General features: G+C 36.1%; 3 protein-coding genes across 4 annotated transcripts; 1 reads left to right on the top strand and 2 right to left on the bottom strand.

Moving 5' to 3' along the window:
• Nucleotides 1-473: 473 nt before the first annotated feature.
• Nucleotides 474-6634, bottom strand: LOC121258370 (probable magnesium transporter NIPA4). Of its 2 annotated transcripts, XM_041159878.1 has the most exons (10): nt 6515-6634; nt 6055-6441; nt 5156-5212; nt 3633-3723; nt 3398-3558; nt 3161-3288; nt 2932-3069; nt 2448-2540; nt 1886-1991; nt 474-894 (listed from the first exon to the last, which is right to left on the bottom strand). In XM_041159878.1, the coding sequence occupies exons 2-10, from the start codon at nt 6221-6223 to the stop codon at nt 785-787; spliced, it is 1053 nt and encodes a 350-aa protein (XP_041015812.1). In that variant the 5' UTR covers nt 6224-6441; nt 6515-6634; the 3' UTR covers nt 474-784. The 2 variants fall into 2 exon arrangements, with proteins under 2 accessions (XP_041015812.1, XP_041015811.1); XM_041159877.1 differs by having other exon boundaries at nt 6055-6622.
• A 1894-nt stretch (nt 6635-8528) lies between these two features.
• LOC121258395 lies at nt 8529-9641 on the top strand. Its single transcript, XM_041159907.1, has 2 exons — nt 8529-9103; nt 9377-9641. The coding sequence occupies exons 1-2, from the start codon at nt 8642-8644 to the stop codon at nt 9407-9409; spliced, it is 495 nt and encodes a 164-aa protein (XP_041015841.1). The 5' UTR covers nt 8529-8641; the 3' UTR covers nt 9410-9641.
• A 901-nt stretch (nt 9642-10542) lies between these two features.
• On the bottom strand, nt 10543-22969 carry LOC121258313 (autophagy-related protein 2-like). The gene is made up of 15 exons (XM_041159788.1): nt 22500-22969; nt 20740-21845; nt 19980-20128; nt 19162-19325; nt 15810-19058; nt 15605-15717; nt 14830-15016; nt 14379-14492; nt 14112-14219; nt 13846-13978; nt 12801-13003; nt 11421-11617; nt 11239-11313; nt 11031-11133; nt 10543-10764 (listed from the first exon to the last, which is right to left on the bottom strand). Coding segments are annotated over exons 1-14 (6003 nt in total). The 5' UTR covers nt 22704-22969; the 3' UTR covers nt 10543-10764; nt 11031-11132.
• Nucleotides 22970-24594: the final 1625 nt, after the last annotated feature.

Below are 24594 nucleotides of genomic sequence, written 5' to 3'. Positions count from 1 at the left end.
TGATTAGACAATGATTAGATGAAAAAATTAAAAAATATTTTTATTAAATAGTATTTGAATGTTGAGATGAGATAATGAAATGGGATGCAACCATCTCAACATCCAAACAAGACCCCAGGTTTTTCCTTTCAAGTTATTAACACTGATAGAGAAGTTTGAAATAGGGATTATAATCAGTAGCCTTGGAAAGTTACATTTGACAACTCAATTATTTCTAGATTCTCTTGTTTTCAATCAGGTATTTTGAGGATTGCCAAAAATTGGTATGAAAATTCAGGTCTTTCGTTCTTAACACCCGATTACCACCCTCTCTAGTTCTAACTTTCAAAATTGTTTCCTTCTTGATACATACCTAAGGTGGAATTCTTGTATGCATAATAATAAAAGAAAGTCAATGATTGCAACTCTAGGGATTTTAATAATAGTAAATAACAATTTTCAATTGTAAGCATTATCATCATGATTGGGTCGGGTGGAAAAATTTAACTAGGATACACTATACAAACAAATGTGCACAAAATTATGTTGGACAGTGCCTTTTGTATGGAGTGGAGTGAATACAGTGCAACAGCTGAAAGCAAAGTCACTATGAAGCCAACGAGAAAAAAAGAAAGAAAAAACAATTAAAACCTCACCCTTCTCTCTCTTTCTCTCCAAGAATATTATCGGATAGATGCATAGCTGCATAAAATACACCTTGCATCAGCGATACATCCCTCCCCAGAAAAAGCGTGCTTTCTTTTTCTTTTTTTGTGTCCGACTTGCAGAAATGCAGACTTCATGGTTATCTTAAGGATTCCTGCCGCCTAAGAGGGATGCCTTCAACATCAATTTGACCATCCTCTTCTGAGTGCTTAGAATTAGAATGTCGCATGGACAAAGACGTTGACAAACCTGTACATGGTTTGACTACGTGATAAATTCTTCAGAATGCCAAACATGAGTTCAACAGTTAAAAAAATCATCAACCAAGCCTACAATTTCCTAGTGTGCAGGGAAGACATTGGATCCCTTGTCAATTGACTATCACCAAGGCTACACGAAGCTTTGAAGATCGAAAGCTCTCACAGGATGAGTTAGAAATTTATTTTTCACTACTTTAATTCATTGGCCGACTGTAATTGACTTTAACGGCATGTCTTTCATGACTTCCTTATATCGTTAAACTAGCTCACATAGGCCACTCTTGTATGCGTTGCATATACTCGGGCCTTTTGTCTATTTGATGCTCAATCAAATTTTGTTTATGGATCAAAAAAATTAACTATCACCATTTGATTAAAGAGAAGTGATATTTACAGTCTTAGGGTGTGCAAGTCTTGTGCACTCCCTTTGAAAAAAGTGAATAAATCTAGGATCCACATGAAAAAATTATTTTTTTAATAATAGATCCTACTTTTTTTTCAAAGGGGGTGCATGGGGTTTACACACCCTAAGAATATCTAACATTCAGAAATTCTACATGGAAGCTAGCCTTACACCACACACCTCCACCTAATCAACATGTGATTTGTCATTGTTGTCATTCTATCTTAATGCTTAAATATGTATTTACATAAAATGACAAAAATAACAAATCACATGTTGGTTAAGTGGAGGTGTGGTGTAAAACTTCCTTGTAGCATTTCTCATCTAGCATTACTCTTGATTAAGGTGCCGTTTGGATAGTGAGTTGAGATGAGATGAGATGAATTGAGATGAAAGTTGAATAAAATATTGTTATAATATCATTTTTTAATATTATTATTGTTTTGAGATTTGAAAACATTAAATTGCTTATTATATTTTGTGTAGAAATTTGAAAAAGTTATAATGATGAGATGAAACACTTTCACTATCCAAACGGGGCCTAAATGGGTTCACAAAAATGACACAGGGAACATACCATCCACCATATCTTTTGTTTTGTGAAGAAGAAATGTTCCCGAAAGGATGGTCACAAAGCCACACATTTCTGTGACTACCTGGGTTGGACTCTGCCTATCCCAGTCCTGAAAGTAAATTCAAATTCCACAATGTCATCAATTCAATATCATAACATGAAAATCCCAAATGATTTATAGGAAATAACAGCGATCTATAACAGGCCTATTAGAAAAAGGACATGAAACAAAGCCCAGTGGCATGTTATGCAGAAAAAAGCCATATGAACTTTCTTTGTAGGACCTTACTACCTAGTTTTAATTAATTCTAAAAGTTATTAGCAAGAGAGAAGTTTTGGTTAACTACAACATTCTCAATTCTCAACATCCTACTTCACAAGCTCACCAAAACTTTTGAGTTTTTTTTATTGAACACAAACTAAGTTGATGTATCTGATCACCAAATTTATGATGTTCGATAATTTTTAAGATTTTGAACAAGGATCAATAGCAACAGATGCCCATGTAATGCAGAGGAAGAGGAAAGAAAGTGATTCAATAATACTTTTCAGAGGAAGAATATACCTTAAACATGATCACACTAGCCAAAATAGTCAGTGATGTGAACATAACATAGTATATGGGAGATACGACAGCCGTGTTAAAAGTATCGAGTGCCTGTATTGGAGAAAATAGGGAAAAAAAAATCAAAGGAACCGTTGCAAACAGTAAATATCAAACAACAGAGGCCCAAAAGGTTAAGCAAAATACTTGACATTTCGAAGTACTTATGACTGAAGAAATATAGTTGCATGCATGCTTGAGAATGAGTTAGAATTTCAGTTAACATTTTCACTTCATTTCCTTACTTCCACAGCAGACAACTTTGAGAGGGCTCATTTGATTATATATTCCATACATCAGTCATAATGGAAGAATAAGTTTAAATACGCCATTTCCATGTGAAATTTGATATTAAAATAATTGAAAATAGGGAAAACAAAACTACCAAAATAAAATAAAATTAAAAGAAGACGAAAGGCACAGACAGAAAATACATAGTTGTTACCTTGTTTAAATAATTCATTTGCGTAAGAATACAAGTAATTACAACTAAAGTGAATGCCCAAGTTTGGGGATAGATTAATTGATTCATTCCCGAAAATGTCAACTTCAGAGCAATTCCAAGTGCTTTGACGCTCATGACCTGTCAAAGAGCACCCTTATAAAAACGCTAAGAAGATAGAAGTTATAACCCAAAGACATCAGCAAATTTTCAATTAAATACTGACACATACCGACAAAGAACCTACAAGGGAACAAACTCCAATGTAAACCATTATGTGTGTCTGGCCGTACTGTGGGATAAAGTAGAATATAAGAATAAATGCAGCTGTTATGACCAAAGCCGCATACAGGAGAAAAGCTGCAAGAGAAACAAAAAGGATAAAAATATATAAACAATATCTGAACATGAAAAGCCAAAAATGTTTTAATCAATTAACACAAGCAATTCTGGGTAACATTGCACTTACCTGGCTCCATGGCAAGATCCCAAACTTCTGACACAGATTCAATCTCGCGTTCTTGAGGAGCATGCAGAACAATTGTAACAGATCCCACAACACATAGAACACAACCAAGAATTCCAAAAATATGTAGCTTCTCACGCAAAATAACGTGTGCAAGTGCAGCACTGCAGACAGCGTAATAGTTAGCACGTAGCACGGGGGAATTACAGTTATTTATAAAGAAGATTTTATATCATGCCTGATGATAATGCTGAGAGCCCCAAGAGGAGTGACCAGTATAGCTGGTGCAAATGCATAAGCCGCAAAATTAGCAATTTCCCCAACGATCACTGTTGAATGGCAATCACCCATGAGTATTCTCATTCTTGACTAAAAACCAAAACAACTTTCACAAAAGAGAAGTGTTATAGATACAAATGGATTATACAAAAGTAAATCCACAAACTGAAGTGACTTCATGTGATCTGTTAGATCTACTTTATAATAAAAGTAACTTCACAATCTGACGTACCACATCAAGTCACGTCATTTTGTAGACTTACTTTTATGTAATTCATTAGTGGCTAAAGTATTTCTCTTCAAGAAAACCCAAAAAACAACTCTCACAACAATTTTATCCAAACAACTTTGCCACTTTCACAAACTCCAATACAAAACATCTAAAGAAATCTTTAAAACAATTTCTCATTTTTCCTATCCACATTCACAAAACCCAATAAAAAAATACCTCAAAAATTGTTCCAGCAATTCTCAAAATTTCTTATAACCAAAGATGGGTTAAGCAACTTTAATGACAAATAATCTAAGATATAAAAAGCTTTCTTTTGTGGCTGGCTTTTAGGAATGAACATGCAGGTGTCATCTGAAGAAAGCAGTTATCAGAACTTTATTAATCAACCCTTTCGAATCTGAGGTGTCTTTTGATTGAGATTTAGAACAGTTTAGTTGTTATCATGGGTAGAAGACAAGGCTACAGAGGCCACCTATTAATCATATTGCAAGAAAATAAAGGATAACCACATAATGATTTTACTTCAACTTTAAATAACATCCCTCAATGTTGTTTTGAAGATTATGTAAGCCAGAAAAGACCATGCAAACAAGCCATTGAATTTCAGATTCTTTTTTTCTTTTTTGATAAGTACAAGAAAAACAAGCCATTGAATTTCAGAATTGTTTAGAAAACTTGTACTTTTAGTGTAACCAAGAGTGATGGAATAGAGAGAGACACTTTTGAAGCTTCTCTTTTGTTTGTATTCTAATAGGATCAAGTGATTCACAATATATATCGGGGGAAAAGAAAAATGAGAAAGGAGACATCCATATATGGTCCTTATGTCACTGATTATAAATGGAAAATTTGAGTTCATTTTCATTGTTTGTAAGGAGTTTCCTTAGCAGTGGCTGAAATACGCTAAGCACGAGGAAGTTGCTTCTTTTCTTCACATAATTTCATTCTCATAACTGTCTCCATTGCTCTTGCAGCTAAAAGGAATTACTGAATTTAGATGTGTCATGTTGTAGAAGTTTGTATCATTTTGAGTTGGTACTTATAAAATAAAGCCGTCCGGTACACAATATTTTATTTCCAAGGATACAGATAGTAGAGCAAACTGATAAAACACACGACGCATCACTTTTTATAATAGGTAACAATCTGATTCTAATAGTGCGGACCAGAAACAGAAGTGAATTAAAGGGAAAGTAGAGCAGTAAATCCAGTCATTGATCAATGACCAAAGCGAGCCATAGAATACTCACTTGTTATCATGCCCACCCACCAAAGTGGCTCATATAAGTAAGAATAGCCTCCAACACCTGTGGAAGACATCAATGGACTTAATTTCAAGAATTACACATGGCATTAACATAAAACTATATTCAAATTATCCAATAATAAAGCACACTCAAAATAAGTAACACAACTCCCACTAGCACCAGTGGATATTAAAGACGGATGATGAGAGTGCATGGAAGCTGCACCAGAAATGTCGCAGAAACTTATTCAAAGACAACATGCAAGATGTATACATGTCCATATACACAGGAGAAAAGAAGGGAATCAAATTTCTCAAAATGAGTAGACTCCCTGATCCTCAATACTGCTCTACTACACATTTGCGTGCACATCAGCACAGCGATCAAATATCAATAGTGACACCGAATTTGGTTACTGGTCCATCCAACATTGTTATAACATTAAGAAGCATCTGTTTAAACGTTAAACACAATTTGCCACTCGATCTACTGAACATACAACTGGACGTCACCCCCCCCCCAAAAAAAAAAAAAAAGAAAAAGAAAAAGAAAACAAAAACAAAGAGGGAATGAACCATGGATTCTTCACTTCTACTTTAACCAAATTCATAGGTCAAGTAATTTCCTATACATTGACGATTCTAGTCTACGGAACACACAGCAGGCAGCGGCGATTGAACTTCTTTTCATATTGAGGGGATTATTTTTCAAAACGAGCAATAAGACCGACATTTTATCTCATTCACTGGTCAACCAATCCCGTCTTCGCATTCATTCAAAGTAAAATATGAAGACAAGCAACAAAGTCCAAAATTATAGAGCGCAACCCCCCCCCCCCCCCCCAAAAAAAAAAAGGGAAATTAAACAAAATGGCCTCGAAAGTTATTTAAAGAATTCAATACCTGCCCTGATTCCAGAAGCGGCAGCCTTTTTCAAGCCCTTCTTCTTGACAATGAAGCTGGCGCCGATGAAGAAGCTGGAGGAGAGAGCGAGAACGAGGCCCTTGATGTTGTCAGAGGACATGCCCTCGCGCCAACTCGTCGGCGGAGTCTGAGTCGCCGCCGAAGCCATGGATAGAGAGCAGAACAAAAACCCTAGCCACCGGCGACTCTATCGGTAGAACCCTACCCCAGGGAGGACCATGAAATAAAATTTGCTGCTTATGTGACTCACTGATCTGATCACCCGGATACGGGAGTTAGAACAGTGAGTTAGATCCCGAGATGTAGTTATTGATTAATAATTAAGAGAAGGATCTTGTCGCCGCTTTGCTTGGAGCAGTCGCTGGCCTGGCCACAGCTGTGAGTTAGGTTTCTTGGATCGAAGTGAGAGAGAGAGATTTTGGGGGTGATTCGGTGTTACCAAACAAAAAGGACTCCACTCCGACTTCGGGTCGATGACTGCTGCCTCCGTATCCCCATCGTCTTCTTTCTTTCCTTTTTAACTCCTTTCTTTCCGTTTTATTTCTCTATTTTTCTTCGCAAAAAAAAAAAAAAAAAAACAAACAAACAAACAAACAAATATATAATATATATAAAAGCCTTCTATTGGATTTATGAACTTGATAAAAAATAAAAATAAATTTGATTTATAATAGATATATTTTATTTTAAGGTAAAAACATGTCATATCAATTAACATAAAAAAAATTTATAGGATTTATGATCCATTTTTATTGGTTTTATTTATTAAAATAAAAATTATAAGGGTATGCATTAGGTTCATCATTATTATTTACCGTATTTATATTAAAATAAAGCTTAAACTATGGACATCTCAACTTAATAAATGCCAATGGTAAGATATTATTATCATTAAAGCATAGTCACATACTCAGATCTCAACCAAAATCTAAAGCCATGGAGAGATAAATATATTGCTCACTAAATATATTGATAAATTGGTCCAATACTAATTAAGAACTTAATTAAGATGTTAGAACAAGCTGTGGACAACAAAGGTGTTGGAGGTTGCGAATACTTATGCTCTGAGGTTGTTTGGTCTCTATTTTCCTCCTGTTTCTGTTGTTCACATACTTGATACTTCGTCGTTAAACATGAGGAGTAAGATCAAGTGAAGAAGAATTGGCTGAGTGAGTACTGAGCTCAGCATTCATTAAATTGTCTGGGATCACTTTCTTCCCCAATATTTTCCCATTTTCAATGCTCTTTATTTTGGATTCATCAACTGTAGATCATGATTTGGATTTGTGGTGATGAAGAGTTTTTATGGGTTGCATAACATAGTAAAATAAACCTTAATTCTTCTTTACATATGGTTGAAGAAGCTCATTATTAGTGTATTAAAAGACGAGTTGCAATAACTAGGTGGGGGACCAAAAGGGAGAAGGTGCCCTTGGGCCAAGTTTTGAGGCCATGGGAACATGGAATTGGTACAATGTCTTTAGGCATCTTCCAAAATTTCCACAAATTCAGTAAGGCATAATGGGAAGAGTTTTGTTATGTACAAGCAAATTTGCGTATCAATCTGTGTATTAATGTTGTTGTCTTCGTATTCTAAATTCAAGTTAACACTGTTTTCAATAAAATCTAATTTCTGACCAATCATATTGAATGAGTGCGTGTATTAGTACGCATAATCACTTAAAATTATATTTTTCCTAATGAAAATCAGTCACTTGTCTATAGGACTGTTCATCCGATTTTCTGCCCGGAAAACTCAAGTATACCCAAATCAGAATCCTAATGAATCGGATTTTTTAAAACCCGAATTCCAGTTCCGGGTTGAACTTCTTCTTTTTTTTCTTTTTCTTTTTATTTTTCTTTCTTCTCTCTCTCTTTTAATCTATCATCGAACGGCATCTGATGAAATTGCCAAATAGCGGTGGATCAAAGCGTTTCATCGCCCCATCGTTCCCTCGTGCAAATAACAGAGTCACCTCGATGGTATCCACCTAGATGAGGATGCAATGTCCAGTCCATGTGGGAAATCCACCCCAATTGGCAAGAAATCCCCACAAAGTAAAGTTTCGGAGAGCTTTTTCCGCACCACATGCTCAGATGGAGAGGGAGGGCCTGGAGAAGACCTTTCCGTTTGGCAGGAAATCCACTTCTTTGTTTTTAAGTGCCTGGCTCCCCAATCCAGTTGGCATGAACATGGAAACTTTCAAACCAAATCTTCTTTTATATAGAAGTGATCAAAAGGGAACCTGTTAGTCAAAATGATAGGCAGAAAACTTTCTTACTGGCATGAGTGTTAATTAAGATAGTGCATTCACTATGTCACTTAAATATTAAACTTCTCCCATAAAAAATGAATCTTGGGGAAAAAGAATAAGGTATTATTACCCTTATACATAATAGCAAACTGACAAATCTAAGTAATATAAGATGTCTACTAAGCAATCACATAAAACAATCCCCATGGAGAGATAAATGCAGACATGTGCATGTGGTTAACACTGCAAGTACAAGGAACTAGTCTAGAAGTAAAGTGGTTGTGGTCAGAGTGTCAATTTCCTGCCCAGACATGTTCAACACTGAGCAGCAAAGCCTCTGCACTCCCACCGTGGACCCGAGAATCTCCTTCTCCAACGACTCCTTGGAGATTCAACAATCTGCTACCAAGCATGAAAACACCTACAGAGAAGCACCCGTTTCCTCGGAATTCGATTTCTGTGTGAAAAACTACACCATGATGTCTGCAGATGAGTTGTTCTTCAAGGGCATGCTGTTGCCTGTGAAGAATAGCTGCATCAATCAGCAACGAAAGATGACTTTAAGAGATGAACTCTCTGTCGATGATGATTATGAAGATGTGTCTCCGAGGATACCGAAGAATGGCAACCGGTGGAGGGAGCGGCTGGGCTTCAAAAAGGGTCTCTCCTCGTCTAAAAAATATGATGGGAGTGATGAAGTGATGGAAACTGTAGTCGAAGAGAAGAGGCCTGTGTTTGTTCATGAGAATGCTTTCTTTAGCAAGAAAACGCAGGTAAGATGAAACTCTTTTGTTTTAATAGATCGTTGAACTGAAACTTGCAGATCTAGATTCAGATTACAGTTTGGCAAATGCCTACTGTATACACATACAAACAGTATTTAATAGACTATTGAGATTAGTTAATTATAGTACTTTTATCTTTAAATTTTATCATTTCAACGGCACAGGTTGATATGTCACGTTTTAAGCGGTTTCAGAGATCAATCATTTAAATGAAAAATTCAGAATGAAAAACAATATTTCTCATTAGTTTTTATGTTGCAGGAACTACTCTTTGAGGCCTTGAAGGAAGGTTAAGTTGCAGGAGCAAATGGAATATGATGTGATCAATAACAGATAGAAGTAAAGGAAGTTGTAAAGAAATAGCAGCGGTAATCATGATGGGAAAGGGACTGATTGTCTTATGTCTTGCTAATAATTGGTATTTCATGTTTGCTAATTGTGAAAGGTATGGTATGGAGAGTGGGATCCATGGTGTATGTTGAGGTTTGATTTAACTGCTTTATTTGCTAATTCTTTTGGTTTTATCACCCCGTTTGACTCAAATAAACCCCCCCTCCTACCTTTTTCCCATAGGAAAATGAAGGATTATTTGATTAATCCAAACTATCTATTCATTTCTTAACCATTGTTTCAGTGATCTATTTATGAGATGCATCATTTCATCTTATAAAAATAACATCATTTTATATAAATATCCTCATTTTTAAATATGGTTATAAAAATGTCGTAAAAAAAATAGTTGTAAAATTATCATTACTCTTTATTGGTTAATTCTTCTTTTTGAAAATGTCGTGACTGCATTTTGAATGGAATTCTATTTCTTTCCATTTACATGAAAAGAATTGCCAACAGCCCAATATCTTTTAGCGTTTATTGGCAAATCATACATAAATCATCGCATTTCCCATCACACTACCAAATTATAAATACCGTGGATTGCATTGATATATGTTGCATTTAGCACACGTTCCAAGTAATCAGACCACCCCCACCACCCAACACACACACACACACAAACTGAAATTGATAATTAAGAGTAAACCAAATCTCTACTTCCATCAGCTCGTTCAGAAGAACAGAAATGCTAAAATTTTATAGAAATAACACCAAAATAGATTGAAATTTGCATCTTTTTTTCCCTAATTCTAACGTATCCAACAGAACGCCTTCTTGCAGAAAAACATCACGGTAAAAACTCAGAAAAATGGAACATTTTTAGATAGATTATCACGCACCATTACATTGCAGATTCAAACAAATTGTATGGAATAAAGAAAGCAGTTTATTTGATAATTATTGTGTCCAGAAACACTTTAAATAAATTCTTAAAACCAAAAAGGAGGGGAAGGGGGTGGGCCTGTTTACTACCGCAGCACACTATTAATGCTATTTTCACAAGTTATTTGGTAAAACAAGATTTGCTGAACTATGTACAACAGAATCAATTTCCACTATAATTGAGGCCTTGAAAGAATAACATCATGTAATCTAACTACGCATATATTATACCACGATAATTACAAGGGAATTTTCTGTGTGGGTTGAAACTTAAAAGAATAATTGGATATTTACAGTTTGTTTGTACAAAATTACCGTCTTGTCTCGTCCTGACGGGAAAGAATCAATCGGCAGTTTCATTAACCTTACATCTGCATCCAATAAAACCAGCATAACAGCTTTGAGGAATCGGGAAGAAAATGGTATACCATGCCGGCAGTAAAGCAAGCAAATCAGTTGACAGGCAAGAAGAACGTTTCATGTATTGTAGAAACTTATCTGTTGGGTCCGCAAACAAATCTTTAACAAATAACAATGAAAAGACTATAATTTCACACCCTTCAACCCAGTCCTTATAAAGAGTGAGTGAATTCTGGTAAACAAAAAAAAATCGAATAAAATAAAAAAGCAATCTTACATGATACATGGCCCCCTCCAAAGCATCAAAAAAAGCTCTTCATCGATAACCTTTTATGGATGCAAAAGCAGCAGGTCTTTACTAAATTGGTCAAGGGTACCCTCTGCAGATCATTTCGTTTAAAGAAGAAATACAGTGGATATTATAACCAAGAAATAAATTACAGATATATAGATTGAAATCCGATGATAGATAAAATAAACCGCACCATTGATCTTGTTCCAATGACTGAGTGGGACCCAAATATTTCTCCATGGACTCTTTCTTACGCTCGGGATCCAGGCTGAAAGTGTGAACACAGCAGTTAATTTTAGGCTCTAGAAATTTAAATGTGGATAAACAATAACACAATGCCAGAGCAACTAACATAACCTCAAAATAATAACCGACCTATTTCTGAAGCCAAGAAGTGTACAATGGACAGCACTTGCACATGCAGAAGCTGGAGCTATAGCAGCAGCAGGAACAGCTTGAATGGCAGATGCCAAAGCAGATACGGCACCAGCTCCACTCTGATACTTTTTCAAGGGAGTCCGGACTAAGGCAGATGCAGATTTTCCCAAGCCATCACTAACGTTTTCATAAGCCTGTCATTTTGAGAACATTAAAACCTTCACTGAAAATAACAGCACACATTGTTTCCCAAGAACAGTAGTCAATTGCCATCATCATCAGTGACATGATTTCAACATCCAACATGCCAAAATGCATATCATAAATGAAGAATCTCTCAAGATAAGAAAGGAGAAATTTCCCTTAAAAAGCATTTGTGAGACCCTAGTGTATCATCAATCCACATCTGTCTATGTAACCTTGATGCATCCGAGGCTAAGTTTTGTGACAAGAGGAGAGAATTTTTTGTGGCAAGAGGAGAGGATTGCATGAACATGAAGTACCTCGATATTATATTGAAAGCTGTAGCACTCAAAATCAAGATACTTCTCAAAATCGATCCAGAAAAATTAGACAGGGACAGCATATGTATTCAACCCAAGCCTACTAAACAAGCAACTTGAGGTTAAGTTGACCAGGAAAGACTTGGAACTAAGGAAAATTATGTATAGTGTATATGCAACACATACAATAAGTAAGAAATAAGGTCACATCCAAAACAAAACAAAAAAGGGAAAAATATAGAAGACTGTACAATCTAGAACTCCATACATGCAATGCTAAAATAATAAGCTTTATATAAAGACACCAAAACCGAAGTTGACATCTAATGTAACACACCTCTAGGCAGCTCTTGGCAAAGAGAAGCCATTGTATATATTTCTTGACTGCTAAGATCCCTGGATACAGGATGTGATCTTAATGCTAATTGCTGCAATTAGGAGTCTCAACCTTGAAATCAATTCCTTCTATTTAATGCCGGAATGTACAGAGGGTTGATAAGGGTTTGAAAGGACAAGTTCACATGAGTTTCCACGTGTTTAAGTGAACACTTGGGCATAAACACTAAGGCCCCGTTTGGATTGAGAGATGAGATGAGATGATTTTAGATAAGTTGAATAAAATATTGTTAAAATATTATTTTTTTAATATTATTATTGTTTTGGGATTTAAAAATGTTGAATTGTTTATTATATTTTGTGTGGAAATTTGGGAAAGTTGTAATGATGAGATGAGTTGAGATCACTTCTCAATCCAAACGGGGCCTAAGGCTTACCATATCTTTTCAACTTTACAAGCACACAAGTTCATCCAACAATTTAATATTGCAAGCCCCCCAAGTACTGATGTACAGTCAAAACATGAAGGGATTTTTACCCTTTGAAGTCCTTGCTGGGCATCTTTAGGCTGATCAGATCGTACATTTGTCTTCATTTTACTTCCTCCAGCCCATGGTACAGAAGGAGGAATGCTAGTAAGAATATATTCCGCTTGGTGCAAAAGGTCATGAGCCCCAGCAGCCAAATGTACTCCAAGTCCAAACGCTTCAAGTGAAATGCTTTTAAGAAATGCAGCAGTGCCTGCGAAAAACAGATTACCCAGTTGTCATTGTGGAGAATTATTTATTATTACCCATCAGATATCATGTGAGACACAACAGAGAAGATAACATCACAGATAGTAATACGAATTGATTTGACCAAAATCCCTCCCACCTCTATGCATCTACACTTACTCTCAAGTCTCAACTACCCAAAGCATTTCACCACTAACTACACCCTTTGAAGCATCCAAAGCATAACTGCACACTCATGGGATCATTGCAGATAAGATCAATCGGTTGGAAATGGTGAATTACACTTGAGGCTCTCTCTCTCTCTCTCTCTCTCTCTCTCTCTCTCTCTCTCTCCCTCACACACACACACACACACAGAATAGTCTCTAACAATTCAGCCGAAACAGCACCCCAGATAAAGCTGAATGGCAGCAGAGGATTCTCTCATCAACAAGTCTTGGGAAAAGGCTTCGTTGACTTGGTACAAAGTTTGACAGAAAACCAAGTCTGACCAAATCGAATAACAAGTTTCTCCCATCAGGGGAAAAATCAAAGTGACCAACATCAGCTATTAATCACAACCGGGCCTCCACTTTAAAAACAATTTTGCACCCCACAACAAAAAGTTATGGTCATTAATTCAAGAAACATCTGTTTTTTTTTTTCACTTATTAAAAAAAAAAAAAAAACATCTGTTTTTATTTCTACCTCCAGTGGTAAATAAGTTTCAAATACCTCAACTAATAAGTTCTCTCACTTACTACAATCAAATTCTTAAAACTCCAAAAAAGCATTAGGTGCTTTTGGGCTACCATGATGAAGGAGCCTGGATTTTTCTGGTAGGATGCAATTAGTTCATTGATTTACCTCTTTGCATTCCCTTGAGCACTCTCCGATCCCTCTTGTAGTTCTCAACAGGTAAAGAAACCAGCTTCACAGCACCAGAACCAACAGCAACTAATGATCGGATAGTAGGAAGGCCTTGCAATATTTTATGAACCTACATAATAGAGGCATAATAATTTACTCTTTTTTCTATCGGTAGATATAATAATTTACTTTTGATACACAATAGTTCAGAAATGGAAAGCATAACTGTTATATTCTAATTAAATAAAATGAATGCTGCTAACCTGGTTTTGTGAAATATCTTCCAACCACTCCCCTATAATTGTGTCACAAACACTGCCCCAGCCATAGATACCAACAGCATGGACATGCTTCAGTTGAAGCTCAACACCCTGTATCAGTTCAGTTAAGTATTATCCCACATTCACACATCTCAAAATAGATCTCTTATTCCTAATCTTCAGCTCCTCTTTTCTCTTTTTTTATTCATAAATTTACTTGCGAATCCAAGAGGACTCGAATCCCAATTATAAAAAGAAGTAAAGTCTTACCTTCCAGGGAACAAGATTTACAAGTTCTACATACTTCCCACTTCTTAGTGCCGCAAGATCAACATGGTGGGGACTATAGTCAACCCGAACAAGAACAGGCCATATATCAAATTTCTGAGATAAAGTTGGATACAATCAGTATATAAGTTTTTACTGCTATAAAAAACAAATGCACTCAATGAAGAATTGCAACATGAATTATACGGCAAACTAATGAGTTGCAGGTTCACTCAAGTTCCAAAAGAAGAGGAGATTGCCATGACAAATTTAATTCTATTTGCCAGCTTCTGCAACACTTCCCATTAAATCTTTTATCTACCAAGAGTATATAACATATAAAGATTGACCACAAAACTTAAAATTCACAAAAACCAAAGGCTTTCTGCCAAAAAAAGGACAACATAGAAAACCTTTAGAGCAGCATAAACAAGATATAATTAAAACCACTTGCCTGAAAGTAAGGAAGGAATGCCTCATTGGCAATTGTATGGCCATGCAACAATTTTGAACTATCTGGCTCTTCGTGACAATCAGGAGATTGGTCAACTGATGAGTTCTTTGCCCCAAAAAAGTTGACGAGAAAATCAAGTTGGGACTGATGAAGATGCAATAGAATGGGAAGGAAAGCAATGCGTAACCTGAAAGGAAAATGATAAGAACCAGCACTTACAAGCACATTGGTAACCACAATACCTCCCTCCACATTTACAATCAAACATTAGAAAGGGGGAACAATCTGTACATAATTATTTTTTTGACAAGTCAGAAGATATTTTATTGATATTGAAATAGGCATAGCCCGAGTACATAAGAAGTATAGATGTGATTACACCTAGTTAGGAACTAGAAATGGTTACAAGGAAATCATGAAATCTGTACATAATTATTTACAAGACTTCAATACCACTTAGCAGCCTAACACATGGTCAAAGACATAATCTTAATATGAACAAGGGAGAAGCAAATATATTGTTGTCATTAAGATTTAACCCCATGAATTGATATCGATTTAAAAAGAAAAAAAAAAACCTAACATACATGTCAGAGGCATTTCTTGCATGCAGTCATGAAAATTATCAAACAACTAATGTAAACCTCGTAGATAACTTCAGCTTAAAAATGAAAGTTCTGATATAGAATAACACAATATAATAGCACTCTACAGAAAGCCTAAAAGGTTAATATTGCCTTTACTAAAGAGAATCCATATAAAACAGAAGACTTACCGGTACTCCTCGAGAGGAATTAGAGGATCTGGTCTGACAGCTTCTAAGTCCAGTTTCAATGCTTTTGATGAAGATTCTCTAGGATGATCTTTTGAATAATTATAGCCTAGCACCTTCGAATCCAATAAATAAAGAAGTTTTCAGACTCTGTTCAAAAAGGAATAAAGGTTAAGGACATGTGAAAGTACAATTATTTCAACATTACCAGTTTCCATGGTGCATCCCTGCTCCTATCGTAGAGATGAAAATCTTGAATTGAAAGGGAAAGTTTAGACACGTGTACTCCACCAATTGGGAAAATGTCATATTGAAATTCCATCCCTGATAAAGAAAGCTCCAGACACACAGTTTTGTCCCTTCCATGATACTTAGCATAATGCTCGCCATCGTCTCTAGAATCATGCCAGTCAGAACCAGCATACATTCTCCATCTGACATCAATGTTCTTCAAAAGTACACGTCCTGTAACCTTTCCGATATCATCATGTTTTGTATTGTCAATAAAAGGGAGTTTTGCTTCCACAAATTGTCTCACACCACTTTGCTCACTTGACTCTGCAATGTGGTTTTCTACAATGCTTAAATAGGTGTCCCCATACCATCCACTATTTCCTTTTCCAAGACCTTCATGCTCCGCATTCATGGATCTGCATTTAGGTAACTCAGGCATAGATTGTCTGCCTATGGATAATTCAGACAGAGGGCGCAACTCAGATAAACAATAGCCTTCTATAAATTCTGGAAAGTTTCCTTCTTCTAAAAATGAGTTTTGACTGCTTTCCAGTCCCAATACAGGCACCGACCGATTGAAGGACAAATCATGGGATAATCTTTCAGGAGTTTCAACATTTAAGCTACATGCATCTCTAAGAAGACTTTCATCAAGTGAAACACAAATGTGGGATTCAGAAGAATCAAATTGGTAGGTATGACAGTTATCAAACTGAAATGCATCCTCACATATCTCATCCATCAAGCCAACCAACCTGGGTTCACTTGTTGCATCTTCACTTGCAGTATGAACTCCAGAAGTTGATGGCCCAGATTCACCATTGAAGGTTCTAGTTTCACCATTGTAATTGTTCCTCTCTTGTGCCTTCTGGACGTTGTCCCACCTAGCCTGCAAATGCACAACCGATTCCTCCAAATCAGGAGCAAATAGCTGCTGAAGTTGAGAAGCCAAATGGATCAGACCAGAAGTGGTGTCATGGCAAGTTTCCACGTAAATGTGAGATTTAGAACATTCCACCTCCCAGAGGAGCCCATTCTTACAATTATTTCTCAAGATAACTTCGATGAGTGCCTCCCGAGCAACTCTAACATAGCCAACCTTGTGAAGATGTTCAACACTGTAAGTGCCATCAAGATTATTGGGCTCTGACACTGTACAAAGAAGAAGCCCAAGATCTTGCACTCTGATTTTGCACTCATTACCAATTGAGTTTGCCATAGTTGAATTTGATACATTGAAGGAAGATGCAGCTAACAGACAAGCAACTTGCTCACCGAAACATTCTTTTTCTTTGGCACTTGAAGAATAACACTTAGGATCTGGAACTTCAATCCCGTGCACCAAATTCTTTAAGTAGGGCTCATAACTCAATCCAACATCAACCAAGTTAAGGAGAAAAGTAGATCCACATGATGCATTCAAATCCCCCTTCTGCATACTATTGTTACCTGCTTGTTCAGTCTCAGGAGAAGGCAAACTGAAAAAGGAGGATATTGCATCCAACCAATCCAAGCGACCACCTGTTGCAACAATTGTACTACATCTGACATTTATAGATGTAAAACCGTGAAAACTATTGGGCTCCCATAGGTATACAATATCAGAACCAGCCCTTCTAAACGACAAGGCATTGGAACCTCCTCCATCACCACGTTTCATGGTAGAATCACTACATGATATCAGAAGAAACTCTCGATCAGGAATCCCATTGATGGAACCCCACAATTTGCCTTCTCCATGGGCTAGCCAAAAAAAGCTGGCATCCTTAATACCTCCAACATTTGAGACAGACAGCAATTCAAACTTCTGAATTTTAAGTTTCAGACAACACCATGATCCAGGAAGTTCACGCTGCATCGAGCCCACATTAATCTCTTTCACGTCTGGGCTCATTAAAATTTCTACTGTATCACACTCCACAAAAAATGATGTTTGAGACACGGAAGATCCTTTCCTAGAATTGGCAGCATCAGAATCCACACAAGAGAATCCACTTATCACCTCATTTAAAAAACCATGTAAGACTTTGTATTGAGAACTACCAAGATTAATTGTAACAGGACATAGATGAACATGCAGGCATAATACGGAGCTCAGAATCATCTCTTGTCGAGTTTGAGACTTTAACCCTTCAAGATCTTTAACAGTAGACACAGATGCAAACTCAAAACCCTTCCCCACAAATTTATGTCTATTCCTTGATTCTTCTAAAGTGGCTAAGAACTTTGCCCTCCTTGCTATCCAAGGACCAGTCGCATGACCCTCCTGCCAAAGCATACTAATGACAGCAAGACCACCTTTTTTGTTTGCCATTGAGAGAATGTTCTCAGAAGAAAATTTCTGATTCTTTACATTACAGGAGTCTATTCCAACCTCAGCCTCACTTGCAGGAGAAACCAAGTAAATTTTAAGATCACCAACATGCAAATGCAAAGACCTCGTAGCCGTCAAAGAATTTTTTTTCTGTAAACTTGCATCTGAATTTGAATTGCTGTCTTTATCTATTCCCTTGTTCAATGCTGACTGTGATGAAAAATCAAGAACAAGAAACTGATCCCAGGAAGAGTAGCCTCTAGTATCTTCGCTGCTCTCAAAATGGAAACACAGAATTACACGAGCGTTGGGCATAAGTATATTGACACACAACCTTTCTGTTGAAGACAAGCTTGTCATGTAAAGAGTAGAACCTCTTCTGATACCATCCGGAGATGATCCTTGCTTCTCATTGAAGACCCGGGGTGGAAACTCATTCCTCTTGCTGTTCATCTCAACAGATTTTATCAATTCCACAGATAGATTCATCAGTGTATTTATTAGAGGGAAGTTCACCCAGAAAACAAAAGGTGCTAAGTTCAATGAAAATAATGTTGGCCCGGTAAAACTGCCATCTGATGAACTGGAACATGCAGAAAATTGGCAATGAGTGACCCCTGAAGTTTTAAGCAATGTCACTTTGACTATGCCACCCCTACTTCCAAAAGGAAAATCTGCAGCAACTGAACTGTTTACTTCATTTGAATAAGAATCTTCGGCAGGATAGGCAAACGGAGGAAGAGCACCTTGAACTTCAGCTTGCAGTTGATGAATCAAATGCTTTTGACTGGCATTATTATCGGTACACGTCTTCCAACCAAAGTTCGTGGCAGTATTTATACTGCTGTAGTAATGAGCAACCACAATACAATTCACCATTCCTTCAAACTTCATTTCTTGAGGGCATACCTGTTTACCTTATCAAATGTTTCAAGTAAGTGTAGAGGAACATCATGCCAAACAACCAGTGTAGAATGCATAAAATGACTTGAACTGAAAGCACATTTATTACCTGCAATTGAAGAACAATGTCTCTCCATTCTGAACCTAAATGATGAACATTAGCCTGATCACCTGGAGGATCACACAAATGCCTTTGGTCTTCATCATGAAATGAAAGCATGAAAGAAATTTCCGCAAGAGCTGCTCTCACAGTGGTTTTAACATGCTGCTGTTCTGTAACCAAACAGTAAAAGGGGGAAAATCAAAGTTTTACTCACGATATCTACAAGTAATTTATATAGAGTCTGAAATCATAGTTATGAATAGACTTTTGAATGAGACCCTATTAGAAGCCTTCAGTCCCAAACTGTCTCTATCTGAAGGCTGGAAATTGCTGCTGAACCACAAAACAGAAATGAAAAAAAAAACCAAGATAGAAACTGAAAAATGGTGGTTCCAAAGATTTGAACGCAAGACCGTTTAGACAAAGACCATTTTATCTGATACCATATTTCAAGAAAGGCTACATAACTAAAAATATAACATAAGAAAATCAACATTTAAGGACTAACATGTATAATCAAATGTCGTAGGTATAATTAGATTTTGCACAAGCTGAATGGACCATGGCCTCACCCAGGTGTCACCCACGCACCAAAGACCATTTACAGGAAAAGTACAATACAATATGATAGGCCAAAATGCAACACAACTTATATGCAACTTGAAAATGCAATCGGGATTTAATGTGACACCAAATCTTTTAGATATAACACGACGGTCAACATTAAAAAAGACTTGGCTTCATGTGAATGATTAATACACAACACAGAAGCTAACCTGACATGGTCAATGCTCAAGCTATATAATGGGGAGATAAGCAAATACCAGAGGGAATATGCAAAGATCCAGAAGCAAGGCTGGATGCAGCAGTAATTGCACTGAGAACAGAAGATGTCCAGTTCCACATCCCACTGCTAGCCAAAGTCGATCGGGAACTTCTCATCCCATCAAAACATTCAAAGAATTGATCCACACTGTACACAGGAAACATAATGGCATACTAAAGGCATCTGCATTATTTGAAACTGTGATGGTTGACCACCAACCAAGGCAAGAACTAGGAAAACAGTCATGCAACAAACTATAGAGTTTGTAACATTAAGTTGTCGTTTACATGCGTCCACTACTTGGCATAACCGGGAGAGATAATATTTGAATATGCAAGTATAACAAAAGGCTGGCTCATACCAGCAAAATTGATATGCCTTTAACAAGTATGAAATCTTTTTTGTTTTTTTTTTAAAGAATGGGTAACAAGTACTGAATTTACATGTGAGAAATTTTCCAAGATTCTTTTTTTAATCATTGAAGAAAATGTATAAGTTGAAAAACTCTGACTAGAAGATTAAAAGAAACTCTTAATGTTTTGTACAAGAGCATCTATAAGTTTCTAATGCAATTCCAAATTTGTTACTTTTTCTTTCTTTTTTGGTAGGAAGTGGGCAATCAGTTTAGCTTGATATAATCATTTGCAAGAAATATAACAAATAATCAACATTAAGTGCCTCTGGTGAGAGTGTAAACACTAATTTCCCTCCACTGCAGCTGTAAGAAAAGCATTGATGTCAACAGGATGATCACTAACCTTGCCCCAAAGTCAATTTCTTCTTCAATTCCATCTTTCTGAATTTTAGGGATGGAAAATGGCACCCAATCTGATATGACATGTGACCCGGGTAGAAAATTCTCAGAGACTGAATCCTGCAGGGGCAAAGTAGAGGTGTCCATTGAAGAGGCACCACAACTTAGCATTGCCTTGTCAGTAACATGTCCAGTAGAAACTGCTGTTGATGAGTTGCAGTAGGATGCAGCATTGATGTTAAAAGAATTCGTTGGATTATGATGCATATGACCCTCACAATCTTTGTCCAGTTTCTTTAAAGTTTCCCATGAAAGCAAGAGCCATTTTATTGTACTGGGCTGAAGTCTCAATTCCACAGGATCAATATGAACATCTGCATCCACTTTGTGAATGTCTAAGGACCCATTCTTCCAAGGAATACTTAATTTTACATTCCCAGAAAATCCACCCTTTTTCCCTGTCACAACAGGAGTGGTAGTATTTAAGGGACTGCCCCCTGAAAAATAGTCACCAAAGCTTGTTCCTGATACACATGGAGAGCTTTCTTTATTATTGTCACCATCAATTCGAAGAAGCTCAAGTACCGCTTCTTGAAATTTCACAAAGTTTGTCAATTGACTTATTCCAAGAAAGCTCTCAACTATTGTACCACCATTAGAATTGGCATCTTCAGAAACACAAGTTCCGCATTCTGTTTCTAATATTCGAAGCACTAGGGTTGTGCGAATACCCATATTCTTTTCACCCTCCAAATATGGATCAAATGCAACTATTAACTTCTTTATCCTGACATGGAAACTTGTAAGCAACCGTTTGACCAGCTTTGCAATTGTCTTGACACCTTCATGAACATCCCCAGATATAGGTTTGGTAGTGTCATCCAACGAGTCATGCGCAAGCTTTTTTGAGTCAGAATGGAGGCCATTGTTGCCATCCTGAACTGAACTCCAAGTTTCACTTCCAGCTGGTGAATCATTCTTCAAACAAGGAGCAAGCACAAGTTCAAGTTCATCTATCTCCACCAGACAATCTTCACCCTTCCAAGGCATTTTAACAAGTAAAGAGCCAATGGATCCTTCTCTTATAATAACTGATGTTGCTGCACCCAACTGCTTAGGGCGGGGAGGGAGGGATGGGAAGAACATGGCCATAAGAAAACAAAAGAATGACAAGCATATCAATTTGAGGGTCAAATTAAGAAAGCAATGAACAAAATGACTTGGCAACCTTCTACACTCGAAATTATATGAAACTTCAGTTAACGGTAGTTGCAGTTCTAATATACTGATATAGTGATATCCTATACGTCTACAGAATAAAATATGACCCCAAAGTCGGTTAATAATTATTATTATTTTTTTTTTACCTATAAAATAAATAATTAATTCGAACTTCTTCTTTTTTAATAAGTGTTGGAAATTTTATTATTAGATGTATGCGCAAGTGTGAATATAAAGATTACTGATATTCATTTACTAACTTGCTCATACGATGTCACATTCAATACCTCCATATGAAACAGGCAGAGCTTTCTCCATTCCAATCCAAGAAATATTTCACTAGACCAAGTGCTACCGAGCCCCCGCCCCCCTATACAAAAAAGGGCCTACAAAGCCTGCGTGCCCAATGCATGTAACTTGCTTAACCAGCGGAAATCTCCCGTTCTTTTTTTTAATAAACATAAAGAAACTTCCAAAAGGAAAACATGTATACAATGCCTAAGCTAACAATTATCTTTATATTTTTTAAAAAACCAATCACACCTTCTCATTGAGACAATCGACATTAAGCGCGAGATCGCTAAGCTGAATCGTACCCTCGCGAAGTTGCACGTCAAGCTGATCTAGGTCGATATCCCCTAATATGAAATGCCCCAATTTCTTCTTCAACACGAACTTGCAAACCCTCTTCACGGCCCAACGCGAGAACATTGCCTCGGCCGACTTCGCAAAATTCCACGAAAACATTTTTAATCTTTTTCTATACAAATTCTGGAATTCTCAAACTGGGGGATCCCCTACTTTGCGTGGAAATTAGGGTTTTGAGGGATTAGGAAATTAAGACTGTCCCCTTCGTCGTCGTCGGTGTAGTAGCTCGTGATGGAGGTCTCCCTTCCATCGAGCATGAGAAGATGGATTTTTCTGTCTGCATAGGAATCCGATTAAATTGTTTATATGTAATCGAAATCGAGTTTTGATCTATTAGGGCTTTAATTTTACGTTTTAAATTCTTTGAAACAAGGAAAAGTGACGGAAAGAACTTAAAATAACGGAATAATTTGAACGGTGACGCGTCATGTACAGTTCCAATCTCTGGCGGCTGGCCAGTTCAGGTGTTGTGCGTTGGTGAGAATATACTAGAAGGAAAAGGTAGATTCCATCAGTGTAGTAATATACCCGCGATACATTGTAAGATATATTAGTAATAATGTTATATAATAAAATATTTTTATAAAATAATATTATTTTATAAAATATTTTTTAAAAATATTTTTTATTTAAAATATAATTATATAAAGTGTTATACGATATATTGTGTGATATTTTCCTTACAAAAACCTTACGGTCCTTACCACTTGAAAAACAGATTACCACGATCGGGCTTTAATGAATAATACATATTATATTTCTTTGATAATTCAAAACTATAATCAAAGATATAAAATATAAAATTTCTACTAATTAAAAGCACAAAATATATATTTTTTCGTAATCAGAATACTAGTTTGAGCAGAGAGAGAGAGAAATATTCCGCTTGAGAATTTTTTTTGTAATGATGCATAGGTTGTATGTGTTGACATGTGCACGTAAAATTTCAACACTTCTAATCGTAAATATAGCTTTTGGTGTGAGAAAAATTAAAATGCTTAGACAATCAAATATGGCTCTTATAACATTGATATTGGTTTTATTAAATTTATCTCTAAAATTTGATAAAAAATATACATTTTTCATAAATCCAAAATCTCTCTAGTCATAACCCCACATTGGATTAACTATTAGATTAGTCAAAATAATAATATAATATTATTTTTTTAATAATAATATTTTTAATTTATTTTTTTTTATATTTTATAATTACACTAACTATTTGTTAATTAATAATTTAGTTTGACACTAAAATTATTATTTTCCAACTTAAATATATTGTGGCTCAAAATTGAGAAATAATAATTTAAACAAATAAAATAATGATTATAGAGTGTGAACGATTAGTTTTTAAATTTAGAGATTAACTTAAATGTATTGTAGCTAAAAGTTAAAGATTTTAGTATATGTTGAATCTAATGCAGTGATTTTAAATAAAAATCCGTCGAATTTTGAATATAACACTCATTTGATGAAACTATTACCAATGCTCTTACCGCCGTGGGTAATATATTTCCAAAGATTTTTTTTTAGTTAAAATATTTCTTTTATTTTAGACATGTGTGTGAGAAGATGTGAGACCACAATCTCTCCATGATTTTGTAGTAGATGATAGAGAAATTATTATTTTTAAACATAATTAAAAAGTAGTTGTTTTTCAATCACTATTCAAATTTTAAAATTATAATGATTTTATTATAGTTATAAGATACAAGAGATAATAGGGTGGGAGGTCTTGATATTCATCCCAAATTAAATAGTACAACACGAGAAAAAGAAAAAAAAAAAAAAAAAAAGAGGGATCTGGGGTCAATGACTTGACCCCCACCCATTTCTCACAATGGTAAATCATCTGAATCAATTTTGATACAGTCTGATAAATAAACTATAATACTATTACTGAAAGTCATAGTAAATGGATTTGTGTTGCATGTTGTTGGTCTGGATTGATTGATTAAGACTTTCACTACTTTTTCCCTACGATCCTTAG

Source organism: Juglans microcarpa x Juglans regia, chromosome 3S (assembly GCF_004785595.1).
Source record: "Juglans microcarpa x Juglans regia isolate MS1-56 chromosome 3S, Jm3101_v1.0, whole genome shotgun sequence".
Classification (NCBI taxonomy): domain Eukaryota; kingdom Viridiplantae; phylum Streptophyta; class Magnoliopsida; order Fagales; family Juglandaceae; genus Juglans; species Juglans microcarpa x Juglans regia.
Note: the sequence above shows the minus strand (reverse complement) of the source record. Positions and strands in the feature narration are given on the sequence as shown.

Excerpts from the sequence above, each read along its gene's own strand:
- LOC121258313 (XM_041159788.1), bottom strand. The coding sequence starts at position 22,703 with ATGTTTTCGTGGAATTTTGCGAAGTCGGCCGAGGCAATGTTCTCGCGT. Across the intron at positions 21,846-22,499 it reads TCGATTGTCTCAATGAGAAG|TTGGGTGCAGCAACATCAGT; the intron begins GTGTGATTGGTT and ends CGCCCTAAGCAG. Across the intron at positions 11,618-12,800 it reads CCCAGCAAGGACTTCAAAGG|GCTTATGAAAACGTTAGTGA; the intron begins GTAAAAATCCCT and ends TCAAAATGACAG.
- LOC121258370 (XM_041159878.1), bottom strand. The coding sequence starts at position 6,223 with ATGGCTTCGGCGGCGACTCAGACTCCGCCGACGAGTTGGCGCGAGGGC. Across the intron at positions 5,213-6,054 it reads CGCTTCTGGAATCAGGGCAG|GTGTTGGAGGCTATTCTTAC; the intron begins GTATTGAATTCT and ends TGTCTTCCACAG. Across the intron at positions 2,541-2,931 it reads AAATGAATTATTTAAACAAG|GCACTCGATACTTTTAACAC; the intron begins GTAACAACTATG and ends TCTCCAATACAG.
- LOC121258395 (XM_041159907.1), top strand. The coding sequence starts at position 8,642 with ATGTTCAACACTGAGCAGCAAAGCCTCTGCACTCCCACCGTGGACCCG. Across the intron at positions 9,104-9,376 it reads TCTTTAGCAAGAAAACGCAG|GAACTACTCTTTGAGGCCTT; the intron begins GTAAGATGAAAC and ends TTTATGTTGCAG.